Source organism: Pelodiscus sinensis, chromosome 18 (assembly GCF_052426305.1).
Source record: "Pelodiscus sinensis isolate ZL-2025 chromosome 18, ASM5242630v1, whole genome shotgun sequence".
Taxonomy (NCBI): domain Eukaryota; kingdom Metazoa; phylum Chordata; order Testudines; family Trionychidae; genus Pelodiscus; species Pelodiscus sinensis.
In genome coordinates this window covers 29,741,725-29,765,828 of record NC_143069.1, presented here as the reverse complement: position 1 = coordinate 29,765,828, position 24,104 = coordinate 29,741,725, and the positions used below count along the sequence as shown (strand labels likewise).

The 24,104-nt window shown below is 50.4% G+C and overlaps 2 protein-coding genes across 2 annotated transcripts; both read left to right on the top strand.

Annotated features, from left to right (window-relative positions):
- The first annotated feature begins 7,046 nt into the window (after positions 1-7,046).
- On the top strand, positions 7,047-7,979 carry LOC102448210 (olfactory receptor 1f45-like). Its single transcript, XM_089770434.1, has 2 exons — positions 7,047-7,184; positions 7,281-7,979. The coding sequence occupies exons 1-2, from the start codon at positions 7,047-7,049 to the stop codon at positions 7,977-7,979; spliced, it is 837 nt and encodes a 278-aa protein (XP_089626560.1).
- Positions 7,980-18,032: 10,053 nt separating this feature from the next.
- Positions 18,033-23,803, top strand: LOC106732716 (olfactory receptor 1f45-like). Its single transcript, XM_089770433.1, has 2 exons — positions 18,033-18,117; positions 22,851-23,803. The coding sequence occupies exons 1-2, from the start codon at positions 18,033-18,035 to the stop codon at positions 23,801-23,803; spliced, it is 1,038 nt and encodes a 345-aa protein (XP_089626559.1).
- The last annotated feature ends 301 nt before the right edge of the window (positions 23,804-24,104 follow it).

The following is a 24,104-nucleotide window of genomic DNA, read 5'->3' as shown; positions in this document are numbered from 1 at the left end:
TTCAGCTTAGAAGGGGATATGATTGAAATCTATAAAACCATGACTGGTGTGGAAAAAGTGAATAAGGAAAGTTATTTACCTATTCTCACAATATAAGAACTAGGGGTCACCAAATGAAATGAATAGGCAGAAGGTTTAAAACAAACGGAAGGAAGTTTTTCTTCACTCAGTGCACAGTCATCCTGTGGAACTCCTTCCCAGAGGATGTGGTGAAGGCTAAGACTTCAACAGAATTCAAAAAAGAGCTAGATATATTCATGGAGGTTAAGTCCATCAATGGCTATTAGCCAACATGGGTAGTAATGGTGTGCCTAGCCTGTTTCTCTGGAGGTGGGTGACAGGGGAGGGATCGCATGAGGATTATTTCTTGTGTTCCCTCCCTCTGGGGCATCTGGTATTGGTCACTGTCAGCATACAGAACACTGTCTGGATGGACCATTGGTCTGACCCAGTATGTTTGTTCTTACGTTCTTATACATCGACTATTTTATTAGTCAATTACTTGCAATTTAACGTCCCTAGTCTGGGCTGACATAATGATCTCTAAGCTTGAGGGGGTGGGTGAGTTAGTCTGTACAGGATAAACTTAAAACACAACAAAGGGTCTGGTAGCACTTTAAAGACTAACAAAATGTGTAGATCGTATCATGAGCTTTTGTGGGCACGGTCCACTTCTTCAGATGACCAGAGTGTTGGATGTCCAGAAGTAAACAAATAGGGGAGAAAGGAGCGTGGAGAAGGGGAGGAGAAACAAGAAGAGGCAATGGGTATACAAATATCAAGGGGAAAGCGGAGCTGGAATGTAACAGGAAAAACAATCGTCACAAGGACCTAACGACTGGATAGTCAAAAGAGGCAGCTAAGAACCGTTAGTAGGCAACAGAGAAGAAGAGTAATAACAGTAGATACTAATACAGACAACATCATTGACACCTTCATTGTTTGGTAGGTTGATAATGTCCCTGCCATCCAGTATCTTTATTTAATCCGTTATCATGAACATAATCTACTAGTGGGTGACTATTGATCTATGGGATCTTCCTTTCTCATGTTGTGTCCGTGTCTCATTCTGTCCCACTTGGACATGCTCGACAGAGCCCATGGCAGGAAGCGAGAGGGCTGGAGACCAGAGGTTCACTCCCGACAGGTGGAGAGGCTCTGGGGCCTGCCCTGAAGGACGACTGAGTCCCGCTCCTGGTGGGAAGCTCACACCTTCTCGAGACGCTCTTTGTGACCCACGCAGACAGGTTATACTAGGGCAGGTAGCACGGGTTAACAGGACTGTGGGATTTCTGGGCTTGGAGGAGAAATGAGTCACTGTGGCAGATTCCTTCAGATCAGTCAATGGGAAACCATTGCAAGCCAGCGACTGTATGTGCTGGCAAGAACCTGGATCCGGGTGTTTGACTGTAAGGGAAACGGCAATTTGGCTTTCTTAGCTAGAGCAATAACTATTGCAAAGGCCGGCCCGGCGAGCTGGGATCCACCTGATGTCTTGCAGCTGTTCTTTCTTGGGACTTGTGAATCCCTCAGTTCTTCCATACAGGAGCCATCAGTGCTCTTGTTAGGAGTATTCATGGATGGGGTCCAGGAGTGTGTGGAGGGGGAATTAAGGGAAACTGGTAAACTGAGGCATGCTGCCCCTTTTGAGTGGGAGGAAGTGGAATGCCTGTGAGTTGCCACATATGGGGATTGGACAGCACAGGGGAGAGATTTAGGGGACTTGGCGACTGGCTGCTTATGATGGTCCATGAGGAGACATGATGACAGCAATCCATGCATCTCAGAGATCGCCTGTGCCCAGAGCCATGTGATGGCTCAGTTGAGCGCTAATGAATGTTTTCTTAGTCCAAGTCCTCCAGGGTCTAATTAAGTTCGGTTCTGCTGCCACTGGGGACTTGTTTCGGGGGTTCATCTTCACACGTGGGCAGCCATTCCTCTGCAGATGCTGAAGGCAACCTGGTGCCAAGCGTCTTTATCCAAGGTGAGGCTGGGTATCAGGCTGTGTGCTGGGGGCAATGCAGGGGACAGACTGGGATGGCAATGTCGGCTGGATGGGGGCAGGTAGGGGCAGGGCCCAGTAAAGCTTGGGAAGCAGGACAGCAGGGAAAAACCGCACATCTCCTGTGTTCCTCTGTCGCTCTGGTATCTGGCACTGAACAGAAAGATGTTCCCCACCCACAATCGCCGTGGACTGTCCCTCACCGAGCCTGTCCTCTCCACCTGCAGTCTCATGTGTCTCTCTTTCTAGTCAGGTGCTTTGACAGTGCCTGGAACAGAACCCCAGGCACCGGTGGGTCCCCACTCAGAATAAATTCTGTCTCCATTCTGCATCCTTCGCTCACATGTGGGAGAAGGGATCTCTGGACAACCAGCATCTGTCTCTCTTGTGACCTTCCACAGGAGCATCGATTTCCAGAGGAGACCTGTTCTCTACAGTGTCAGGGGCTCTAACCGAGAGCTCGCAGGGTGGTCGTTTTTTGTGCCCAGCCTCCTGAAAAAGACCCTGCAAAATGGAACATTTTTCTCCAACATTTCCCAAGCTTATCATGGAGAAAAGGGGCCATTTCCCGCTACAGCCTCCGGCAACCGTATTTAATTCTGCTGACTTCTCTGTGGAGTCCTTTGCATTCCCTGCAAAGTTTCTGTGTTACTGGGATCTGGGATGACATGGAAGGTTTGTAAGGGGGCCGGTAGGATAGCATGCATTATGGCAGGATGCTGAAGACAGACAAAATCAGTTGGAAACAAAGGCTGATTTTATAACCAGGAGCCTAATTAGTGAGGGACACAATCTACCAATGTGTGCGGTAGATTCACCACCCCTGCCTTTTCTCAGCCAAGACGGGGTGCTTGTTTAAAAGAGTCGTGCTGGAAATGAAATGCAGGGAGAGCTCTAGTTTTGGCTCCCAGCCTTTTCAGACAAAAGGACCCTTTCAGGACGCTGATTTGTTTTGCCTCCCCGCCTACATTTCCCCTCATTTCTCAAGGACTTGCTTAGGAAATCCCAAGGAACGATAGGAAGGCATCACATTCGCTGTTATTGATGTTCTTGTTTGTACCAGATAATTATAAAATGAACCATTTGAAATGTGACTGTTGCCTTGACACATCTGTGCATGGTACGTAGAGCTGCATAAGCAAGCCCCTGTGAGTAAGAAATGTCAATCCGGACTGACTTCCCTAGTGCTTTTTATGGAGCCCGTGTTAAGAGGCGGCAAATATCTCAACTTGTGGGGACCTTCTGACTTGTGCAGGTAGAAATGTGTTGAGGGAAAGGTGGGGTTGGAGGAGGAAAATCACAGCCCTTTGTTGAACATCTAAGATGTCTCATGGAGGATGTCTGAGTGCTTGTGTGTGAGTTGGAAGGAGGGTCTCTGGTGTAGAAATGGCCAGACTGGGTCAAAACAAACCCCCCTCCAATTCAGAATCCATCTCCGAGCTGAGCAAATGCCACAAGGTGTACAAACCAGGAGAAGTAGGTGGGGATCAGCCCTACTCCCATTGCAATTACTTCCTGACCATTAGCCTGGACACCATCCTGCGGCGATGAGTTCCCTAGTTCCTGATTGTGTGACTACGTCTTTGGTCTATTTTTGAATGTAATGTCATGGGCTGTTCCCTTGTTGCTCCACCAGGCGACAGGGAGGACAGAATCCCTCAAGCTCTTTTCTCTGGCCCATTTTCATGGTCCCTCCAGCACTTTATACATCACTCAGCTCTCTATCCTCTCGCCGTAGCACTTGGCTGACTTCTGCGCTGCTCAGCAAGGCTGCTGCGTGTAAGCAAGTGGCGCAAGCGAACATTTGAGCTCTGCGCTCACCATGCAGCACGGGGAGCACGGAGCCCAAACAGCCATTTGGGCTCCTTTGTCCCCCGAGTGAGAGGCCGGAGGGGGAGGAGAAGAGAAAGAGAGAGACAGAGAGAGAGGCAGGAGGCGAAGGAGAGCTGAGAGAGAGAGGGGGAGGCAGTAGGAGGAACACAGAGAGAGAGAGAGAGACGGAGCGAGAGACCAGAGGCTCAGGAGAGAAGACCAATGTGGAGGAGAGACCTGAAAATCCTGTTTTATGACGGGCTAATTGGCTAGTATAATAAGAAAAGCCAAAAAGGATTATGAAGAACAGTTAGCAAAAACTCAAAAGGTAATAAAAAATGTTTTTTAAGTACATCAGAAGCAAGAAGCCCGCTAAACAACCAGTGGGGCCCCTGGACAATCGAGATACAAAAGAAGCACTTAAAGATGATAAAGTCATTGTAAAGAAACTAAAAGAATTCTTTGCTTCAGTCTTCACGGCTGAGGATGTTAGGGGAATTCCCAAACCTGACCCGTTCTTTGTAGGTGACAAATCTGAGGACTTGTGTACAGTGTACTTAGATCCCCAGAAAGCCTTTGACAATGTCCCTCACCAAAGGCTCTTGAACAAAGTAAGTTATCGTGAGATAAGAGGGAAGGTCCTTTCATGGACTGATAACTCATTTAAAGACAGTAAACAAAGGCTTGAAATAAATAGTAAGTTTTCCAAGTAGAGAGAGGTAACTAGTGGGGATCCGCAAGGGTCAGTCCTAGAACCAACTTGTGGAGACCTTCTGACTTGTGCAGGTGGAAATTCGTTGAGTGAACATTGGCGTTGGAGGAGGAAAATCACGGCCCTTTGTTGGGCATGAAAGATGTCTCATGAACAATGTGTGTGTGTTTGTGTGTGAATTGGAAAGAGGGTCTCTAGCATTGAAATCGCCAGACTGGGTCAAAAGAAACCCCCCTCCAATTCAGAATCCATCTCTGAGCTGAGCAAATGCCACAAGGTGTACAAACCAGGAGAAGTAGGTGGGGATCAGCCCTACTCCCATTGCAATTACTTCCTGACCATTAGTGGTTTTGTAACACCCCGAATCATGGGGTTTAATATCCCTCCCAGAATTGTTTGTTTGTTTGAGTGATATTCCTCATAGCTTTGGAAATGTCCATTCCCTCTTTTAATTTTGACAAGTTTCAGCCTGGACACCATCCTGCGGCGATGAGTTGCTACTTCCTGAATGTGTGACTATGTCTTTGGTTCATATTTGAATGCAATGTCATGGGCTTTCTCTTTGTTGCTATGCCAGGTGACAGGGAGGACAGAATCCCTCAAACTCTTTTCTCTGTCCCATTTTCATTGCATCATGCTCCTGCTTGCACTTTATACACCACTCAGCTCTCTATTCTCTCTGCACAGGAGACTTTTCTGGAGTCCTACATGTTCCCGAGCCCCTGCTGAGGCCACATTTCCCATGAGGCGTTGTGGAGGGGCAGGGCTGCAGGCAGGGCCCAGATGCAGATAAAGGGCTGTGAGCGTGTTTCCAAACTGGTACCAAGTCCCCTCTTCTCCGGCTCTTCAATGAACTGAGCAAACCAAGCCCCTCTGGTCTCTCAGGTAGGTTTTTCAGACGTCCTGCATCCCTGCTGTCACAGCCGCTGTGTCTAGCTGCTGTTTCTAGCCACTGGCTCGGGTCAGACCATTCTCTGCTGGACCCAAGAGCCGCTGTGCAATTTTTTCCCCATGTTGGTACGGCTAGCATGGGATCGAGTCGCCCTTTCACATTCTCTTTGTTCCACTAACTAGCTTGAGCGCCTGGCATGTCTCACAATCAAACAGGTTTTCTGATCCTTCAGGCATTTCTGGGGCTCTGGTGTGAACTCCCTCCACTTGACCAAGCCTTCCCGCCCCCTTCATGCCAGTTCCATTGTTTCCCAAGCGGATGGTTATTTCAGCACCTTCCATCTCACTTTAGACTTCATCTGTGACTTTTTCATCCCTATATGTGCCCTGCTGAGAACACGATTACCTGCATTTCCTTTGGTGCCTCTGTCACATTTGGAGCAGCTCGATAGTACAACAGTGACTAGAAATCAGTGTCATGCTTTAGGGATTTACTTGGATGCCCCTTTGGCAATTTGGAGGCACAGTCTGAATTCAACGAGGCAGAACTGAAAAAAAGACAAGGTTGAAATACTTCACTTAGAATCATAGAATCATTGAACACTAGGACTGAAAGGGACCTCGAGAGGTCATCGAGTCCAGTCCCTGCCCCCATCGTAGGATTAGATACTGTCTATACCATCCCGGATAGACATTTGCCTAATCTACTCTTAAATATCTCCAGAGATGGGGATTCCGCAGCATCCCTGGGCAATTTATTTCTGACAGTTAGGAACTTTTTCCTAATGTCCAGCCTAAACCTCCCTTGCTGCAGTTTAAGCCCATTGCTTCTCGTTCTATCCTCAGAGGCCAAGATGAACAAGTTTTCTCCCTCCTTCTTATGACACCCTTTTAGATCCCTGAAAAAGTCCTTAGTGAGGGAATGTTCAGGACATAGCTGCAAACTGGGGACTAACTGGGCAGGGAACAGCACAGTTGACAGGCTTCTGAGGGTGACAGCTCAGAGTGACTGTGAGTGAAGCAGCTCTGACAATACTGTGCTCACAGGCTGGGGTGGGAACAGGAGCGTCGTGGGTTTGATATGGAAGGGGAGGGTCCCGCTCTGCTTGGCGCTGGTGAGCTCTCACGTGGACCAGTGTGTCCAGACAAGCTGTGGGCAAATGGGAGAGAGTTTGGGGAGAACGGACAAAGGGGAAAAGTTTAGAAATCCTTCTCCGGCAGGTTAGAAAAATGGGGCAGGATTGGCCTAGACAAAAGAAGACAGAGGAGAACCTGAGGACTGGCCTCTTGCACTCAAAAGGCTGCTGGCTGGCCAAAGCTAGGGTGTCAGTCTGGCAGGCAGAGGAACATCAAATTTAGAGTCTATGAGTCCCAGCGACGCACGGTCAGACCAGAGGGACGCTGCATGTTTACACAGTGACGGTCTGTGCCCATGAGCAGAACGGAGCCAGGGTTGAATAGGTGTCTCCACTGTGGGACAGTTTAAATCGAGATAGAGCTGTTAAACCGTTCCCCAAAGACAACCGAACAGGACTTGGCTCCCAACAAGCAACAGGCGGAATGTGTCAGCGCGTCACCTCACTGTCAACTCCCTTCTCTTCCCCATCAGGTGCTGCCTCGGCCCCCACCATGGATGAGGGCAACTGGACGTCCGTCTCCGAGTTTGTGCTCCTGGGTCTCTCCAAAGAGCAGGACCTGCTGATCATCGTGGTGCTCCTGGTCACCTATTTGGTGAACCTGGCCGGCAACTCCCTGCTGCTGGGGCTGGTGGTGACTGACCCCCAGCTCTGCAGCCCCATGTATTTTCTTCTCAGCCACCTGGCTGTGGTGGACATGAGCTTTGCTTCCATCTCCCTGCCCCAGGCCCTGGTGCACGCCCTGACCCAGCACCGGACCGTCTCCTTCACCAGCTGCATGGCCCAGCTCTTCATGTACTTCTCCGTGGGCAACATGGAAAACTACCTGCTGGCTGCCATGGCCTACGACCGCTACGTGGCCGTCTGCGACCCGCTGCGCTATGCCGCCGTGGTGACACGGTCCCTGTGCCTCAAGATGGTGGCTGCTTCATGGGCCGTGGTGATTCCACACGCCCTGCTGTACACTGTCATGGCTGCCAGTCTGCACTACTGTGGCAACCACTTGCAGCATTTCTTCTGTGACCTGCCGCCCCTCCTGCTCCTCTCCTGCACCCAACCCCTCACCATTGAGCTGGTTATCTACACTGAAGGTATCTTGATGGCGCTGGTCATTTTCGCCTTGATCCTGGCCTCCTATGTCCGCATTGGGCTTGCTGTGGCCCGTCTGCGCTCTGCCCAAGGCCTGCGCAAGGCCCTCTCCACCTGCGGCTCCCACCTGACCATGGTGTTGCTCACATTCAGTATCGTGATGTGGCTCTATTTCCGCCCAGAGTCCAGCGACACCCAGGGGCACGACCAGCAAGTGAGCTTCTTGGACAAAGCGTTGGTGCCCACCCTAAACCCCATCGTCTATAGTCTGAGGAACAAAGATGTGGCTGCGGCCCTGAGGAGAGCAGGGAGGAAGGTTCTGGCTTGGGGCATGTGAGTCCAGCCCATGGCTCCATCTCTTTTCTGGGCATGGACTTTCTACCCAAGATGTGTGTGTCCCCTTAGCTTCTCTTGGACACCAGAGTTTTTTTCCCCTCAGACATGAGGCTGGTGAAACTAACATATAGGTAGGGTCATGCCCACCTACACTCACTCAAGTACACACAGCCCGAATCTTTCCATGGAAAAGGAGTAAATTAAGGCATATTCTCACGGGCATGGCCATGTGGGATCATCCCTAAGGCCTGTTGTGCAAATGTTCTTAGTACCCATCAGCTCAAACACTCAATGATCTGAACATAAGAGCGGTTAGACTGGGTCAATCAAATGACTCCATCCCTCCCAGGAATAAAGTTTTTCTGTTGAAAGTCTGTGTTATGGTTTTGCTTGGAGTGACAATGCCACATTGGTGTACCATGTCCTAGTGATGGCCTCTTTCAGTGGGAGGGTGTTGTTCCCTCTGCCTGGTTAGCCGTGGACAAAACACAGTTCTCAGCCTTGCCATATCCCTAACCTAGCAGAAGTACAACAGCTTAGGCTGTGCCAGCCCTCTGGAGGGTGTGAGTGAAGGCTCTATGAGTCCAGACCAGACATGATCAACTACTGGAGGAAGGTTCGGTGAGGCAAGGCAAAGCCTGCCAGAAAGCCCTTGGAGAGCAATCCTACTCTGCCATCACACTCTTAGGTGTCCTCTGGAAGCAGTGAGCCATGTGTAGTAGCATTTTGTCGAGTTTACTAATTTTGTGACCATGCTGTGTATTTTCTAAGTTTATATGGGGGAAAGCCGATCAATGCAGAGGAACACATGGATTGGACAGAGATGTCTCTTAGAGTAGAGTCTATTGACAGAAATTCGCTAGGTTTGAGTCAGGAGGAGAGGATGGAAGAGGATAAAATATGGGCCAGTTCAGACAAAAAACATTCCCATAAAAAAGAATCTGACACATCAGAAAAGGGCAGACAAACATTGTCAAGTTTTTAAAGTGCTTGTACACAAATGCTAGAAGTTTAAATAATAAGATGGGTGAACTAGAGTGCCTCGTGTTAAAGGAGCATACTGATATAATAGGCCTCACAAAAACATGGTGGAGCGAGGACAATGATTGGTACACAATCATTCCGGGGTACAAAATCTATCCAAAGGACAGAACAGGTCATGCAGGTGGGAGGGTGGCACTATATGTAAAAGAAAATGTGGAATCAAATGAAGTAAAAATCTTAAATGAATGAAGATGTTCAATGGAATCTCTATGGATAGTACTTCCATGCTCTAATAAGAATGTAACAGTAGGGATTTATTATCGACCACCTGACTGGGATAGCGATACTGACATTGAAATGCTGAGGGAGATTACAGAGGCTACCAAAATAAAGAACTCTATAATAATGGGGGATTTTAATTTTCCCTATATTGACTGCATACCTGTCACTTCAGGAAGAGAAGTAGAGATAAAATTTCTCAATGGCTTAAATGACTGCTTCTTGGAGCAGCTGGTACAGGAACCCATAAGGGGAGAGGTAATTCTCGATTTAGTCCTGAGTGGAGCGCAGGATCAGGTCCAGGAGATAACCATTAAAGGACCGCTTGAGAAGTGTGACCGTAATATAATAACATTTAACATTCCTGTGGTGGGAAGAACACCTCAGCAGTCCAGAACTGGCATTTAATTTCAGAAAGGGCAATTACACAAAAATGAGGAGGTTAGTTAAACAGAAATTAAAAGGCACAGTGACTAGAGCCAAATCCCTGCAAGTTGCATGAAAACTTTTTAAAGACACCATAATAGAGGCAGAACTTAAATGTATACCCCAAATTAAAAAACATAGCAAGAGACCTAAAAAAGAGTCACCGTGGCTTAACCACCATGTAAAAGAAGCAGTAAGGGACAAAAAGGCATCTTTTAAAAAGTGGAAGTCCAATCCTAGCGCGATAAATAGAAAGGAACATAAATACTGTCAAATCAAGTGTAAAACTGTAATAAGAAAAGCAAAAAAAGATTTTGAGGAACAGCTAGCCAAAAACTCAAAAAGAAATAACAAAATATTTTTTAAGTACATTAGAAGCAGGAAGCCTGCTAAAAAATCTGTGGGTCCCCTGGACGATCGAGATATAAAAGGAGCAATCAAGGACGATAAAGCCATTGCGGAGAAACTAAATGATTTCTTTGCTTTAGTCTTCACGGCTGAGGACGTTGGGGAGATTCCCGAATCTGCACCATCCTTTGCGGGTGATGAATCTGAGGAACTGTCCCCGATTGAAGTGTCATTAGAGGAGGTTTTGGAACAAATAGAAAAACGTAATGTCAACAATCTCCGGGACCAGATGGCATTCATCCAAGGGTTCTAAAAGAACTCAAATGGGAAATTGCTGAACTATTATCTGTGGCTTGTAACCTATCCTTTAAATCGGCTTCCGTACCTAATGACTGGAAGGTAGCCAACGTGACACCAATATTTAAAAAGGGCACTAGAGGCGATCCTGGCAATTACAGACCGGTAAGTATAACTTCAGTACCAGGCGAATTAGTCAAAACAATAGTAAAGAATAAAATTGTGAGGCACGTAGAAAAACATAATTTGCTGGACAAAAGTCAACATGGTTTCTGTAAAGGGAAATCATGTCTTACTAATCTATTAGGGTATGTCTACACTAGCCACCCTAGTTCGAATTAGGGTGGCTAATGTAGTCATTCAAACTTGCAAATGAAGCCCGGGATTAAAATATCCTGGGCTTTATTTGCATGTTCCCGGGCGCCGCCATTTTTCAAAGCCTGGTAGTTTGGACTCCCTGCCCGCGGCTACACGTGACATGGGCTAGGTAGTTCTAACTAAAGCATGATTCAGACTACCGTTACTCCTCCTGCAATGAGGAGTTAACAAACAAGGGGTTAACAAATATGCAGACAAGGGGGATCCAGTAGATATAGTATCCTTAGATTTTCAGAAAGCCATTGACAAGGTCCCTCACCAAAACCTCTTGTGTAAATTACATGGCCATCAAATAAGAGGGAAGGTCCTTTCTTGGATTGAGAACTGGTTAAAAGACAGGAAACAAAGGGTAGGAATAAATGGTAAATTTTCAGAATGGAGAGGGGTAACTAGTGGTGTCCCCCAATGGTCAGTCCTAGGACCAATCCTGTTAACTTATTCATAAATGATCTGGAGAAAGGGGTAAGCAGTGAGGTGGTAAAGTTTGCGGATGATACAAAACTGTTTAGGATAGTCAAGACAGAAGCAGACTGTGAGGGACTCCAAAAAGATCTCACCAAATTGAGTGATTGGGCAATAAAATTGAAAATGAAATTTAATGTGGATAAGTGTAAAGTAATGCACATTGGGAAAAATAACCCCAACTATACGTATAGTATGATGGGCGCTAATTTGGCTACGACAAATCAGGAAAGAGATCTTGGAGTTATCGTGGATAGTTCCCTGAAAACTTCCACACAGTGTGCAGCGGCGGTCAAAAAGGCAAATAGGATGCTAGGAATTATTAAGAAAGGGATAGAAAATAAGACACAGAATATCTTACTGCCCCTGTATAAAACTATGGTATGCCTGCATCTTGAATACTGTGTACAAATGTGGTCTCCTTACCTCAAAAAAAGATACTTTGGCCTTGGAAAGGGTTTAGAAAAGGGCAACTAAAACGATTAGGGATTTGGAATGGGTCCCACATGAAGAGAGTTTAAAACGACTGGGACTTTTCAGTTTAGAAACAAGGAGACTGAGGGGGGATATGATAGAGGTCTATAAAATCATGAGTGGTGTGGAGAGGGCGAAGAAAGAAAAGTTATTTATTAGTTCCCATTACAGGAGAACTAGAGGACACCAAATGAACTTAATGGGTAGCAGGTTTAAAACTAATAAAAGAAAGTTCTTCTTCACACAGCGTGTAGTCAACCTGTGGAACTCCTTGCCAGAGGAGGCTGTGAAGGCTAGGACTATAACAGAGCTTAAAGAGAAGCTAGATAATTTCATGGAGGTTAGGTCCTTAAAAGGCTATTAGCCAGGGGACAGAAATGGTATCCCTGGCCTCTGTTTGTCAGAGGCTGGAGAAGGATGGTAGGAGACAAATCGCTTGATCATTGTCTTCGGTCCACCCTCTCTGGGGCACCTGGTGCTGGCCACTGTTGGCAGACAGGATACTGGGCTAGATGGACCTTTGGTCTGACCCAGTACGGCTGTTCTTATGATCTTAATGACTGGAAGATAGCTAATGTAATGCCAATATTTGAAAAGGGCTCTAGAGGTGATCCCAGCAATTACAGACCGGTAAGTCTAACATCAGTACCAGTCAAATTAGTTGAAACAATAGTAAAGAATAAAATTGTCAGACACATAGAAGAACATAATTTGCTGGGTAAAAGTCAACATGGTTTCAGTAAAGGGAAATCATGTCTTACTACTCCATTAGGGTACGTCTACACTACAGCGCTAATTCGAACTAACTTAGTTTGAATTAGTTAATTCGAACTAAGCGAATTCGAACTAGCGCATCTAGAACTAAAAACTAGTTTGAATTAGCGTTTTGCTAATTCGAACTAGCGCGTCCACACTGATTGGACGCAGGGGGGCATTTAAGGGCGGCTGAAACCGGTTCTGGCAGGGCATCAGGTCAGTAGTTGCTTTGTGTGGCTGCTGTCTGAGGCTATCTGAGGCTCGAGCTTAAAGGGACCCCCCTGGACAGCCGGTTCTCAGCTTTTCCTGCTTGCTTGCCAACCTCGCCGAGGGACAGCAAAGCGTTGGTCTCTGTGCCCGTCTGTGTCGGTGCTTCCCTTCGGGGGGGCCGCCGCAGGTGGCAACATGGAGCCACAGCTCGCCCTGCACCTTCTGGTGCACTTTCTGGACTTGCTGCTGCAAGCCTGCCAGCAATGGCTCGAGGCTGCCTGGCACCACCTGGTGAACGTCAGCCCCCTGCCTCTCCGCCTGGCCGCCCTGGGGGCTGTGGAGGAGCCGCGGCGGCGCCCCGGCACCGGCGTGCCCCGCCGCATCTGGCGTCTGGACACCAGCACCGACTGGTGGGACCGCATCGTCCTGGAGCGCTGGGAGGACCGACAGTGGACCCAGAACTTCAGGATGAGGAGGGACACCTTCCTGGAGCTCTGCGAGTGGCTCGCCCCTGCCCTGCGCAGAAGGGACACTCGCATGAGACCCGCCATCCCCCTCCAGAAGCGGGTGGCCATCACCCTCTGAAAGCTCTCCACGCCGGACAGCTACCGATCCGTCGGGAACCAGTTCGGCGTGGGGAGATCCACCGTCGGAGCGGTGCTCATGCAGGTATGGCACTCGTCGGCCACCGCGCCGGGGAGAGGGGGGCTGCGAGGAGGGGATGGGCCGCCCCAGGGACAAAGGGGGGCGGGAGGAGGCGAAAGCGCCCCGCACCGGAGGGGTCGGGCTGTCCCGGCCGTACTACACGATGCCAGGGGGGTTGCTTCCGGGAGTGGGGCGTGGGGCACTGCCAGGGCACGAACGCTCCCAGCCACCCGGGCGCCCCACAGATTGGCGCTTTGCTGTGTCTCTCTCAGCAGGTGGTCAAGGCCATCAACCGGGTGCTGCTCCGCAGGGTGGTCCGCCTCGCCGACCCGGACGCCATCATCCGGGGATTCGGCTCCCTCGGCTTCCCCAACTGCGGGGGGGCCATCGACGGGACGCACATCCCCATCCGTGCCCCGGAACACCAGGCATCCCGGTACGTCAACCGCAAGGGGTACTTCTCCGTGATCCTCCAGGCCGTGTGTGACCACCGGGGCCAGTTCACGGACATTAATGTGGGCTGGTCTGGCAAAGCACATGACGCAAGGGTGTACCGCAACTCCTCCGTGTGCCAGAGGCTGCAGGACGGGACCTTCTTCCCCGACCGCCAAATCAGGGTCGGGGACGTGGACATGCCCGTGTGCCTGGTGGGGGATGCCGCCTACCCACTGCAGCCGTAGCTGATGAAGCCGTACACGGGGCACCTCAATCCCTCCCGCCAGGCCTTCAATGCCAGGCTGACCAGGGCCCGCATCGTGGTGGAGGGGGCCTTCGGGCGACTGAAAGCCCGCTTTCGATGCCTCCTCACCCGTCTGGACCTGGCCGAGCACAACATCCCTCCCGTGGTGGCGGCATGTTGTGTGCTCCACAATTTGTGTGAGCGAAACGGGGAGGCTTTCCTGCCAGCCTGGATGGCTGAGGCTGACCGCATGGCTGGACACTACGGTCAGCCCCGCACCGCCGCCGTCCGGGAAGCCCAGCGGGGGGCCATCCAGATCCGGGAAGCCCTGCGGGAGAGCTTCCTGGTGGAAGAGGAGGAGGACTGACCTCTCCCTGCATGCCCCACTGGGGCCTTCTTCCACCCGACCCCCCTTCCCCTTTCCCCTCCCTATCTACTGTAAAATAAAGACACCTGTTTTTGAAACAAAAACGTCTGTTTATTTAACATAACTGGGTGCGGAAAGGGAGGAATGAGGGTTGGAGAGGGGAGGGGGAAACCTGGGACGAGGGAGCTGGAAGGGGAGGGAAGGGAGGAAGGGAAAGGAAAGCTCAGGGGTGGGAGTCCGGCTGCCTCTCCCGTCTCACCACACTGCGGGTCCGGGGGCGTCGGTGGGAAATGGTTGTGGAGGGGGGGGCAGGAGGGACAGGGGGTGTGGAGAAAGCAGGAGTGGAAGCAGGAGCAGGAGCAGGAGGGGGAGCAGGAGGAGCAGGGGAGCAGGGGGAGCAGGGGGAGCAAGAGGAGGAGCAGGGGGAGCAGCAGGAGGAGGAAATGGGAAGCGGTCCAGCAGGCTCTGGAGGTGGCCTCGCAGGGCACGGCCCTGCTCCTCCAGGGCCTCCAGACTCCTCCGGCGCAGCCTCAGGTCCTCCTGGATTCAGTGGTCCTGGAGACGGAGCTGTCGATCCAGGAACCGGAGGTGCCGCCTCTGGTACTCCTCCTGGTTCCTGGCTGTCCTGCTTGCCCGGGCGTGGGCGGCTGCTGCAGGCGAGGTGGTGCGCCCTGCAGTCCCAGGTGCTGCGGCTGTGGTGCAAGAAGACCAGTGGTCAATTACCCCAGGGGCCCAGGTGTGTGAAACCCAGCTCCCCTCTGCAAGGCCAGGGCCCCTGCAGGATCCCCAGCTGCTGCTCCGTGGTGGGCAAGGCCCAGGCGCACGGTCCCGGGGCTCCCTCTCGCCCCCGCCCCCCATACACATAAGGGGAACACGATGGTACTCACAGGTGGATGCCTCCCCGGCCTCAGATGACGCAGGCGAGCGGCTCTGTGGGGTGCCTCGGGGGTCCCGGGTCCCGGGCAGGCTGGCGGCAGGCTCCTGGCTCTCAGAGCCCTCCTCCTCCTCCTCCGTCTCCAGGAGCGAGCCCTCTGCCCCGGGGTTAATCACATCCCGGGGGGCAGGGACGGCATGAGCCCCCAGGAGGTGGTCCAGGGCGTGGAAGTGGGGGCAGGCCTCTGGGTCAGCCCCTGGCTGGCAGGCCCGGGAGTAGGACTGCCGCAGGTCTTTGACCTTGCAGCGGACCTGCTCCCGGCTGCGCTGGTGGCCCCTGGCCGCCAGGCTGGCAGCCATGCGTCCGTAGACGGCCGCGTTCCGGTGGCTAGTGCGGAGATCGTGGACATTGGAGGCTTCCCCCCAAACCTCGATGAGGTCCACGATCTCCGCACTTGACCAAGCGGGTGCCCGCCTTTTGCGCCCCCGGGCAGGCTCCCGGGAGCCGCCAGGCTGGTCCTGGGAAGCAGTGGAGGGCTGGGTGTCCTCGGGTGGCTGGCTCATCCTGTGGCACGTGCAGGTTGTGCTGGCACGGGTGCTGGCAGCCTTGCAACTGGCACAAACTGTGTAGCCAGCCCGTGGCCCTTTAAAGGCTCCGGGGCCGGGAGGGGGGCAATAGAGTTTCCCTGGTGTTGGCCAGAGTGGCCACCAGGGAAACCTGGGAAGCCTTAGCCTCCCACTAGTTCGAATTAAGGGGCTACACACCCCTTAATTCAAACTAGCTAGTTCGAACTAGGCTTAATCCTCGTAAAATGAGGTTTACCTAGTTCGAACTAAGCGCTCCGTTAGTTCGAATTAAGTTCGAACTAACGGAGCGCTAGTGTAGTGCCTAGGAAAGTTAGTTCGAACTAACGTCCGTTAGTTCGAACTAACTTTGTAGTGTAGACATACCCATAATGACTCCCAGCATTACGGGTGTCTGGTGATGCCAACGGCCTTGAAGGATGGCAGGGAATCGACCAGTGGAGATATGCCTCGATTGTCCCAGCCAGCTCAAGAAGATGGAAAAACCCGGCTTCCCAGGCCATTTATCTTTAAACTGAGGCAAGTCAATACTGAGGACAGAAATAGGGCCTTCAGTTAGACCTTCAGACAGGGCCTCTCTTAAATATCTCAAAGTTCCCATAAGAGGAGAGTGCAGGGGGCAAAACAAACCCCAAAATTCATCTGGGCCTTTGTGCATCTGAGGGGTGCTGGAAAACCTCCCTGACCTGCTCCCTGAAGCATGAGAGTGTATAGGAAAGGGACAGAGCGGAATAGGGGCACTTACTAGATTTACAGGTGCCAATGTCGGACAGTTCCCCATGATCACCCCCACCATTGCTAGGGTATAGCCCATCCCCCATTATTGGCATAAAAAGGTGGATTTTAGAAAGGCGTCTAATTTCACAGCTGCCCCGGCCAGATTAAAACATGGTGGTCGGCCAGTGTGATTTCCAGGACCTTGCCCCCAAACAATTGACAGAGCAGATTTTGTAGGAAAACCTCTCAGTGTGGCTTTAAAAAGGCCCAGGATGCAGCTTCCCTGCCCCTTTGGGTGACTGTTTGGTGCTTAATTCGCCAGGAGGATGTGGAGAGGTTAGTTAAAAGTTTCCACTGCAAGTCCCAGCTCGAATGTTTGTCCCACATTAACTCCCCTTCCCCATCTGTCCAAGGAAGCAGGGCGAGTGTCCCTGCTCCACCGTGTGTGGGAGCAACGCTGGGCCAGAGTGGGAATCGGCTGTACTATTTTGTAAGAAGCCTGTGTGTGCCTCAATTTCCCCCAAGAGCTGCACAATCTCTGGGGGGCAGGGTTATTGCTACACTTTAAAGGTGGAGGCGCCCTATCGAGTAATTGAATATTCAGTGCAAAATGGGGGAGTGGCACTATATGTGAAAGAAAATGTGGAATCAAATGAAGTAAAAATTGTAAATGACCCTAAACGTTCCATAGAATTTCTATGGATAGTAATTCCATGCTCCAATAATAAGAATATAGCCGTAGGGATATATTATCAACCACCTAATCAGTACAGTGATAGTGACTGTGAGATGCTAAGGGAGATTAGAGAGGCTATTCAATAAAAAAACTCAATATTAGTGGGGGATTTCAACTATCCCCATACTGACTGGGTACATGTCACCAAAGGACAGGACGCAGAGGTAAAATTCCCTGATATCTTAAATGACTGCTTCTCTCACTAGTTAGTTCTGGAACCCATAAAGGGAGAGGCTATTCCTGATTTAGTGCTAAGTGGAGCACAGGATCTGGTTCAAGAGGTAAATATAACCGTGACCGCTTGAAAATAGTGACCACGATGTAATAAAATTTAACACCCCTGTTGTGGGAAAAACACCTCAGCAGCTCAACACAGTAGCATTTAATTTCTGAAAGGGGAACTACATAAAAATGAGGAAGACAGTTAAACATAAATTAAAAGGTACAGTGACAAAAGTAAAACCTCTGCAAGCTGCATGGAAACTTTTCAAAGGTACCATAATAGAGATCCAACTTAAATGTGTACCTCAAATTAAAAACCATAGTAAGTGAACCAAAAAAGTGCCACCATGGCTTAACAACCAAGTAAAAGAAGCAGTAAGAGATAAAATGGCATCTTTTTAAAAGCGGAAGTCAAATCCTACAGAAGAAAATAGAAAGGCGCATAAAGTTTGTCAAATGAAGTGTAAAAATATAATAAGAAAAACCAAAAAGGATTTTGAAGAACAGCTAGTCAAAAACTGAAAAGGTAATAGCAAAATGTTTTTAAGTTCATCAGAAGCAGCAAAATGTTTTTAAGTTCATCATAAACAACCAGTGGGGCCCTTGGACGATCGAGATGTCAAAGGAGCACTCAGTGATGATAGTCATTGTAGAGAAGCTAAATGAATTCACAGCTGAGGAAATTGGGGTGATTCCCAAACGTGAGCCATTCATTTCAGGTGACAAATCAGAGGAGTTGTTCTAGAATGAGGTGTCATTAGACGAGGTTTTGTCTGACTCAATATGGCTGCTCTTATATTCTTATGCATCGATTATTCAGTTAGTCAATTACTTGCAATTTAACATCCCTCGTCTAGGCTGACATAATGATCTCCAAGCTTCAGCCGGTGGGCGAGTTAGTCTGTACAGGATAAACTTAAAAAACAATAAATAGTCTGGTAGCACTTTAAAGACTAACAAACATGTAGATGGTATCATGAGCTGTCATGGGCACAGCCCATTTCTTCAGATGACCAGAGTGTTAGATGTCCAGAACTAAAACAAATAAGAGAGAAGGGAGCGGGATGGGGGGAATGGGAGGGAGGAAAACAAGAAGAAGCAGTGGGTATAAAAATATCAAGGGGAAAGCGGAGCTGGAATGTAACAGGAAAAACAAATCGTCATAAGGACCTAAAGACTGGATAGTCAAAAGAGGCAGATAAGAACCATGAGTAGGCAACAGAGAAGAAGAGAACTAACAGCAGATACTATACAGACAAAGAGTCATTGGCACCTTCATTGTTTGGTAGGCTGATAATGTCCCAGCCATCCAGTATCTTTATTTAATCCATTAGCATGAGCATAATCTACTAGTGGGTGACCACTGATCTATGGGACCTTCCTTTCTCTTGGGAAGCTGAGGGCTTCCTGTGCTAGGCTCCAGGTGATGACTAAATGAGACTGAGTTGTATTCGTGTCTCAACCTGTCCTGCTTGGACATGCTGGGCAGAACCCATGGCAGGAAGCGAGAGGGCTGGTGAGCCGAGGTTCACTCTCAAGAGGTAGAGAGGCTCTGGGCTTTGCCCTGAAGGACAACTGAGTCCTACTCCTGGTGGGAAGCTCACACCTTCTCGAGACACACGAGCTTTGTGAGCCAGCCAGGTATGTTATACTACGGCAGGTATAATGGGGTAACAGGGACTGTTGGATTACTGAGTTTGGAGGAGAAATGAGTCGCTGTGGCATTGCACCGTGCAGATTCCTTCAGATCGGTCAATGGAAAACCATCGCAGGCCAGTGACTGTATGTGCTGGCCGGACCCAGAAGAACCCAGATCCAGGCATTTGACCTTCAGGGGAAAAGGCAACTTGGCTTTCTTAGCTAGGGCAATAACTATTGCAGAGGCCGGCCTGGCAAGCCGGGATCCTCCTGATGTCTTGCAACTGTTCTTTTTTGGTGCTTCTGAAACCCTCAGTTCTTCCTTATATGAGCCATCTGTGCTCTTGTTAGGAGTGCTCAAGGACGGGGTCCAAGAGTGTGTGGAGGGGGACTTAAGGGAAACTGGTAAACTGAGGCACTCTGCCTCTTTTGAGGGGGAGAAAGTGGAATGCCTGAGTTACCATGTATGGGGATTGGACAGTACAAGGGAGAGATGTAGAGGACTTGGCGAGTGGCTGCTTATCATGGTCCATGAGGAGACATGATGACAGCAATCCATGGATCTCAGAGATCCCCTGCGCCCCCAGCCATGGGAAGGCTCAGATGAGCGCTAATGAATGTTTTCTTAGTCAAAGTCTCCCAGGGGCTAATTAAGGCTGGTTCTGTTGCCCCTGGGAACTGGTTTCTGGTGTTCATCTTCACACAGGAGCAGCCCGTTCCTCTGCAGATGCTGAGGGCAGGCAGGTGCCAAGCGTCCTTGTCTGAGGTGAGGCTGGGTATCAGTGTGTGTGTTGGGGCAGGGGAGAGGCTGGGATGGCAATGCCGTCTGGATGGAGGCATGCAGGGGTAGGTCCCAGCACAGCAGGGAAAACCCCCACGTCTCTTGTGTTCCTCTATCCCTCTGGCACAGAGATGTTCCCCACCCACAGTCATCTTGAACAGTCCTCACCCAGCCCCTCCCCTCTTTGGGCAGTCTCACCAGTCTCTCTGTCTAGACAGGTGTTTTGACGGTTCTTGGAACAGGGCCCTAGGCACCGGTGGGTCCCCACTCAGACTAAATTCTGTCTCCATTCTGCATCCTTCCCTCACATGGGGGGTGGGTGGGGATCTTTGGACAACCAGCGTCTGCCTCTCTTGTGACCTTCCACAGGTGTATTGATTTCCAGAGGAGACCAGTTCTCCACAGTGTCAGGGGCTCTAACCGAGAGCTCGCAGTGCGGACGTGTGTTGTGCCCAGCCCCCTGAAAAAGACCCTGCAAAATGGAGCATTTTCCCCGAACGTTTCCAAGGCTTGTCATGGAGAAAAGGGGCCATTTCCTGCTATATTCTCCGGCAACCGTATTGAATTCTGTTGAGTTCTCTGTGGGGTCCTTTGCATTCCCTGCAAATGTTCCGTGTTACTGGGGTCTGGGATGACATGGAAGGTTTCTAAGGGGGCCAGTGGGATGGGATGCGTTATGGCCGGACACTGAAGCCAGACAAAATCTGCCTGCAAACAAAGGCTGATTATATAACTAGGAGCCTAATTAGTGAGTGACACAATCTGCCAGTGGGTGCAGTGGATTCACCACGCCTGCCTGTTCTCAGCCGAAATGGGGTGCTTGTTTAAAAGAGTCGTGCTGGAAATGAAATGCAGGGAGAGCTCTAGTTTTGGCTCCAAGCCCTTCCAGACAACTGCATCCCTTTCAGGACACTGATTTATTTTGCCTCCCCACCTACGTTTCCCCTCACTTCTCAAGGACTTGCTTAGGAAAATTCCAAGGAACGATACGAAGGCGTCACACTCGTTGTTATTGACGTTCTCCTTTGTACCAGATAATTATAAAATGAACCATTTGAAATGTGGCCGTTGCACTGACACATCTGTGCATGGTTCGCAGAACAGCATAAACAAGCCCGTCAGTATGAAATGTCAGTCTGGACTGACTTCCCTAATGCTTTTTATGGAGCCTGTGGTAAGAGGGGGCAAATATCTCACCTGGTGGGGAACTTCTGACTTGTGCAGGTGGAAATTTGTTGAGGGAAAGATGGGGTTGGCGGAGGAAGATCACGGCCCAGTGTTGGTCATCAAAGATGTCTCATGAAGGATGTCTGAGTGCTTGTGTGTGAGTTGGAAGGAGGTCTCTGGTGCAGAAATGGCCAGACTGGGTCAAAACAAACCCCCTTCCCATTCAGAATCCATCTCTGAGTTGAGCAAATGGCACAAGGTTTAAAAACCTGCAGAGGCAGGTGGGGATCAGCCCTTCACCTATTGCCATTACTTCCTGATAATTAGTGTTTTCATAACACCCAGCATCATGAGGTTTAATATCCCTCCCACAACCGTTTGTTTGTTTGAGTGATATTCCTCATAGCTTTGGAAATGTCCATTCCCTCTTTTCATTTTGATAAGTTTCAGCCTGGATACCATCCTGTAGCGATGAGTTCCCTAGTTCCTGAATGTGTGACTATGTCTTTGGTCCATTTTTGAATGTAATGTCATGGGCTGTCTCCTTGTTGCTAGGCCAGGAGACAGGGAGGGCAGAATCCCTCAAGCTCTTTTCTCTGTCCCATTTTCATTGCATCATGGTCCCGCTTGCACTTTATACACCACTCAGCTCTCTATCCTCTCTGCACAGGAGACTTTTCTGGAGTCCGACATGTTCCCGAGCCCCTGCTCAGGCCACATTTCCCATAACGCGTTGTGGAGGGGCAGGGCTGCAGGCAGGACCCAGATGCAGACAAAGTGCTCTGAGTGTGTTTCTAAACTTGTACCAAGTCCCCTCTTCACTGGCTTTTGGATGAACTGAGCAAACCAAGCCCCTCTGGTCTCTCAGGTAGGTTTTTCAGAAATCCTACATCCCTGCTGTCACAGCCGCTGTGTCTAGCTGCCATTTCCAGTCACTGGCTCAGGTCAGACCGTTCTCTGCTAGGCCGAAGAACCGCTGTGCAATTTTCTTTCCCGCGTTGGTAGTACAGCTGACCCCATCCTGGGAGGAGTTGCAGGGAGTTTGGAGGACAGGATGTAAGCACAAGATGGAAATTTGATGCCCCTTTGGCTAATTGGATGCTCAGTCTGAATTCAACAAGGCAGAACTGAGAAAAAGAAAAGGTTGAAATACTTCACTTAGGGTGGGCAAGTCCAGGATGTAGCTGCAAACTGGGAACTAACTGGGAAAGGTATAGCACAGTTGACAGGTGTCTGGGGGAATGGCTCAGGTTGACTGTGAGTGAAGCAGCTCTGACAATACTGTGCTCACAGGCTGAGGTGGGAACAGGAGCGTCGTGGGTTTGATATGGAAAGGGAGTGTCCCGCTCTGCTTGGCGCTGGTGAGCTCTCACATGGACCAGTGTGTCCAGACAAGCAGATGGGAGAGAGTCTGGGGAGAACGGACAAAGGGGAAAAGTTTAGAAATCCTGCTCTGGCAGGTTAGAAAAATGGGGCATGTTTGGCCTAGACAAAAGAAGACAGAGGGGAACCTGATAACTGGCCTCTCGCACTCAAAAGGCTGCTGGTTGGCCAGAGCTAGGGTGTCAGTCTGGCAGGTGGAGGAACCCCACATTCAGAATCTATGAGTCCCAGTGACCCACAGTCAGAACACAGGAATGCTGCACGTTTATACAGGGACAGTCTGTGACTATGAGCAGAACGGAGCCAGGGTTGAATGGGTGTCTCCATTGTGGGACAGTTTAAATCGAGATCGAGCTGTTAAACTGTTCCCCAAAGACGACCGGACAGGACTTGGCTCCCAATAAGCGACAGGCGGAATGTGTCAGTGCGTCACCTGACTGTCAACCCCCTTCTCTTCCCCATCAGGTGCAGCCTCGGCCCCCACCATGGATGAGGGCAACTGGACGTCCGTCTCTGAGTTTGTGCTTCTGGGCCTGTCTGAACAGCAGGACCTGCTGATCATCGCGGTGCTTCTGGTCACCTATCTGGTGAACTTGGCAGGCAACTCCCTGCTGCTGGGGCTGGTGGTGACTGACCCCCAGCTCTGCAGTCCCATGTATTTTCTCCTCAGCCACCTGGCAGTGGTGGACATGAGCTTTGCTTCCATCTCCCTGCCCCAGACCCTGGTGCACGCTCTGACCCAGCACCGGGCCGTCTCCTTCACCAGCTGCATGGCCCAGCTCTTCATGTTCTTCTCTGTGGGCAACATGGAGAACTGCCTGCTGGCTGCCATGGCCTACGACCGCTACGTGGCCGTCTGTGACCCGCTGCGCTACGCCGCCGTGGTGACACGGTCCCTGTGCCTCAAGATGGTGGCTGCTTCATGGGCTGTGGTGATTGCACACGCCCTGCTGCACACTCTCATGGCTGCCAATCTGCGCTACTGCAGCAATCGCCTGCAGCATTTCTTCTGTGACATACGGCCCCTCCTGCTCCTCTCCTGCGCCCGGCCCCTCACCACTGAGTTGGTGACCTACACTGTGGGTTTCTCGGTGTGGCTGAGTCCTTTTGTCTTCATCCTGGCCTCCTATGTCCGCATTGGGGTTGCTGTGGCCCGTCTGCGCTCTGCCCAAGGCCTGCGCAAGGCCCTCTCCACCTGCGGCTCCCACCTGACCATGGTGTTGCTCACATTCAGCATTGTGATGTGGCTCAATTTTCACCCAGACTCCAGTGACACCCAGGGGCATGACCTGAAAGTGACCTTCTTGGACAAAGTATTGGTGCCCACCCTAAACCCCATCGTCTACAGTCTGAGAAACAAGGATGTGGCCTCGGCCCTGAGGAGGGCAGGGAGGAAGGTTCTGGCTTGGGGCATGTGAGTCGAGCTCCATCGCATCTCTGGGCCTGGACTTTCTACCCAAGATGTGTCTGTCCCCTTAGTTTCTCCTGGACATCTGGGTTCTTTTCCTCTCAGACGTGAGGCTCATGATGCTAACACATAGGTAGGGTCACGCCCATCTACAGACACACACACAAATACACACGGCCCAAATCTTTCCATGGAAAAGGAGATAAATTCAGACATGTTTTCAAGGGCATGGCCATGCAGGATCAGCCCCAAGGCCTGTTGTAATGTTCTTAGTACCCATCGGTCCGAACACTCAACGATCTGAACATAAG

Excerpts from the sequence above, each read along its gene's own strand:
- LOC102448210 (XM_089770434.1), top strand. The coding sequence starts at position 7,047 with ATGGATGAGGGCAACTGGACGTCCGTCTCCGAGTTTGTGCTCCTGGGT. Across the intron at positions 7,185-7,280 it reads ACTCCCTGCTGCTGGGGCTG|GCCCTGGTGCACGCCCTGAC; the intron begins GTGGTGACTGAC and ends TCCCTGCCCCAG.
- LOC106732716 (XM_089770433.1), top strand. The coding sequence starts at position 18,033 with ATGTCAAAGGAGCACTCAGTGATGATAGTCATTGTAGAGAAGCTAAAT. Across the intron at positions 18,118-22,850 it reads AATTGGGGTGATTCCCAAAC|GTGCAGCCTCGGCCCCCACC; the intron begins GTGAGCCATTCA and ends CTTCCCCATCAG.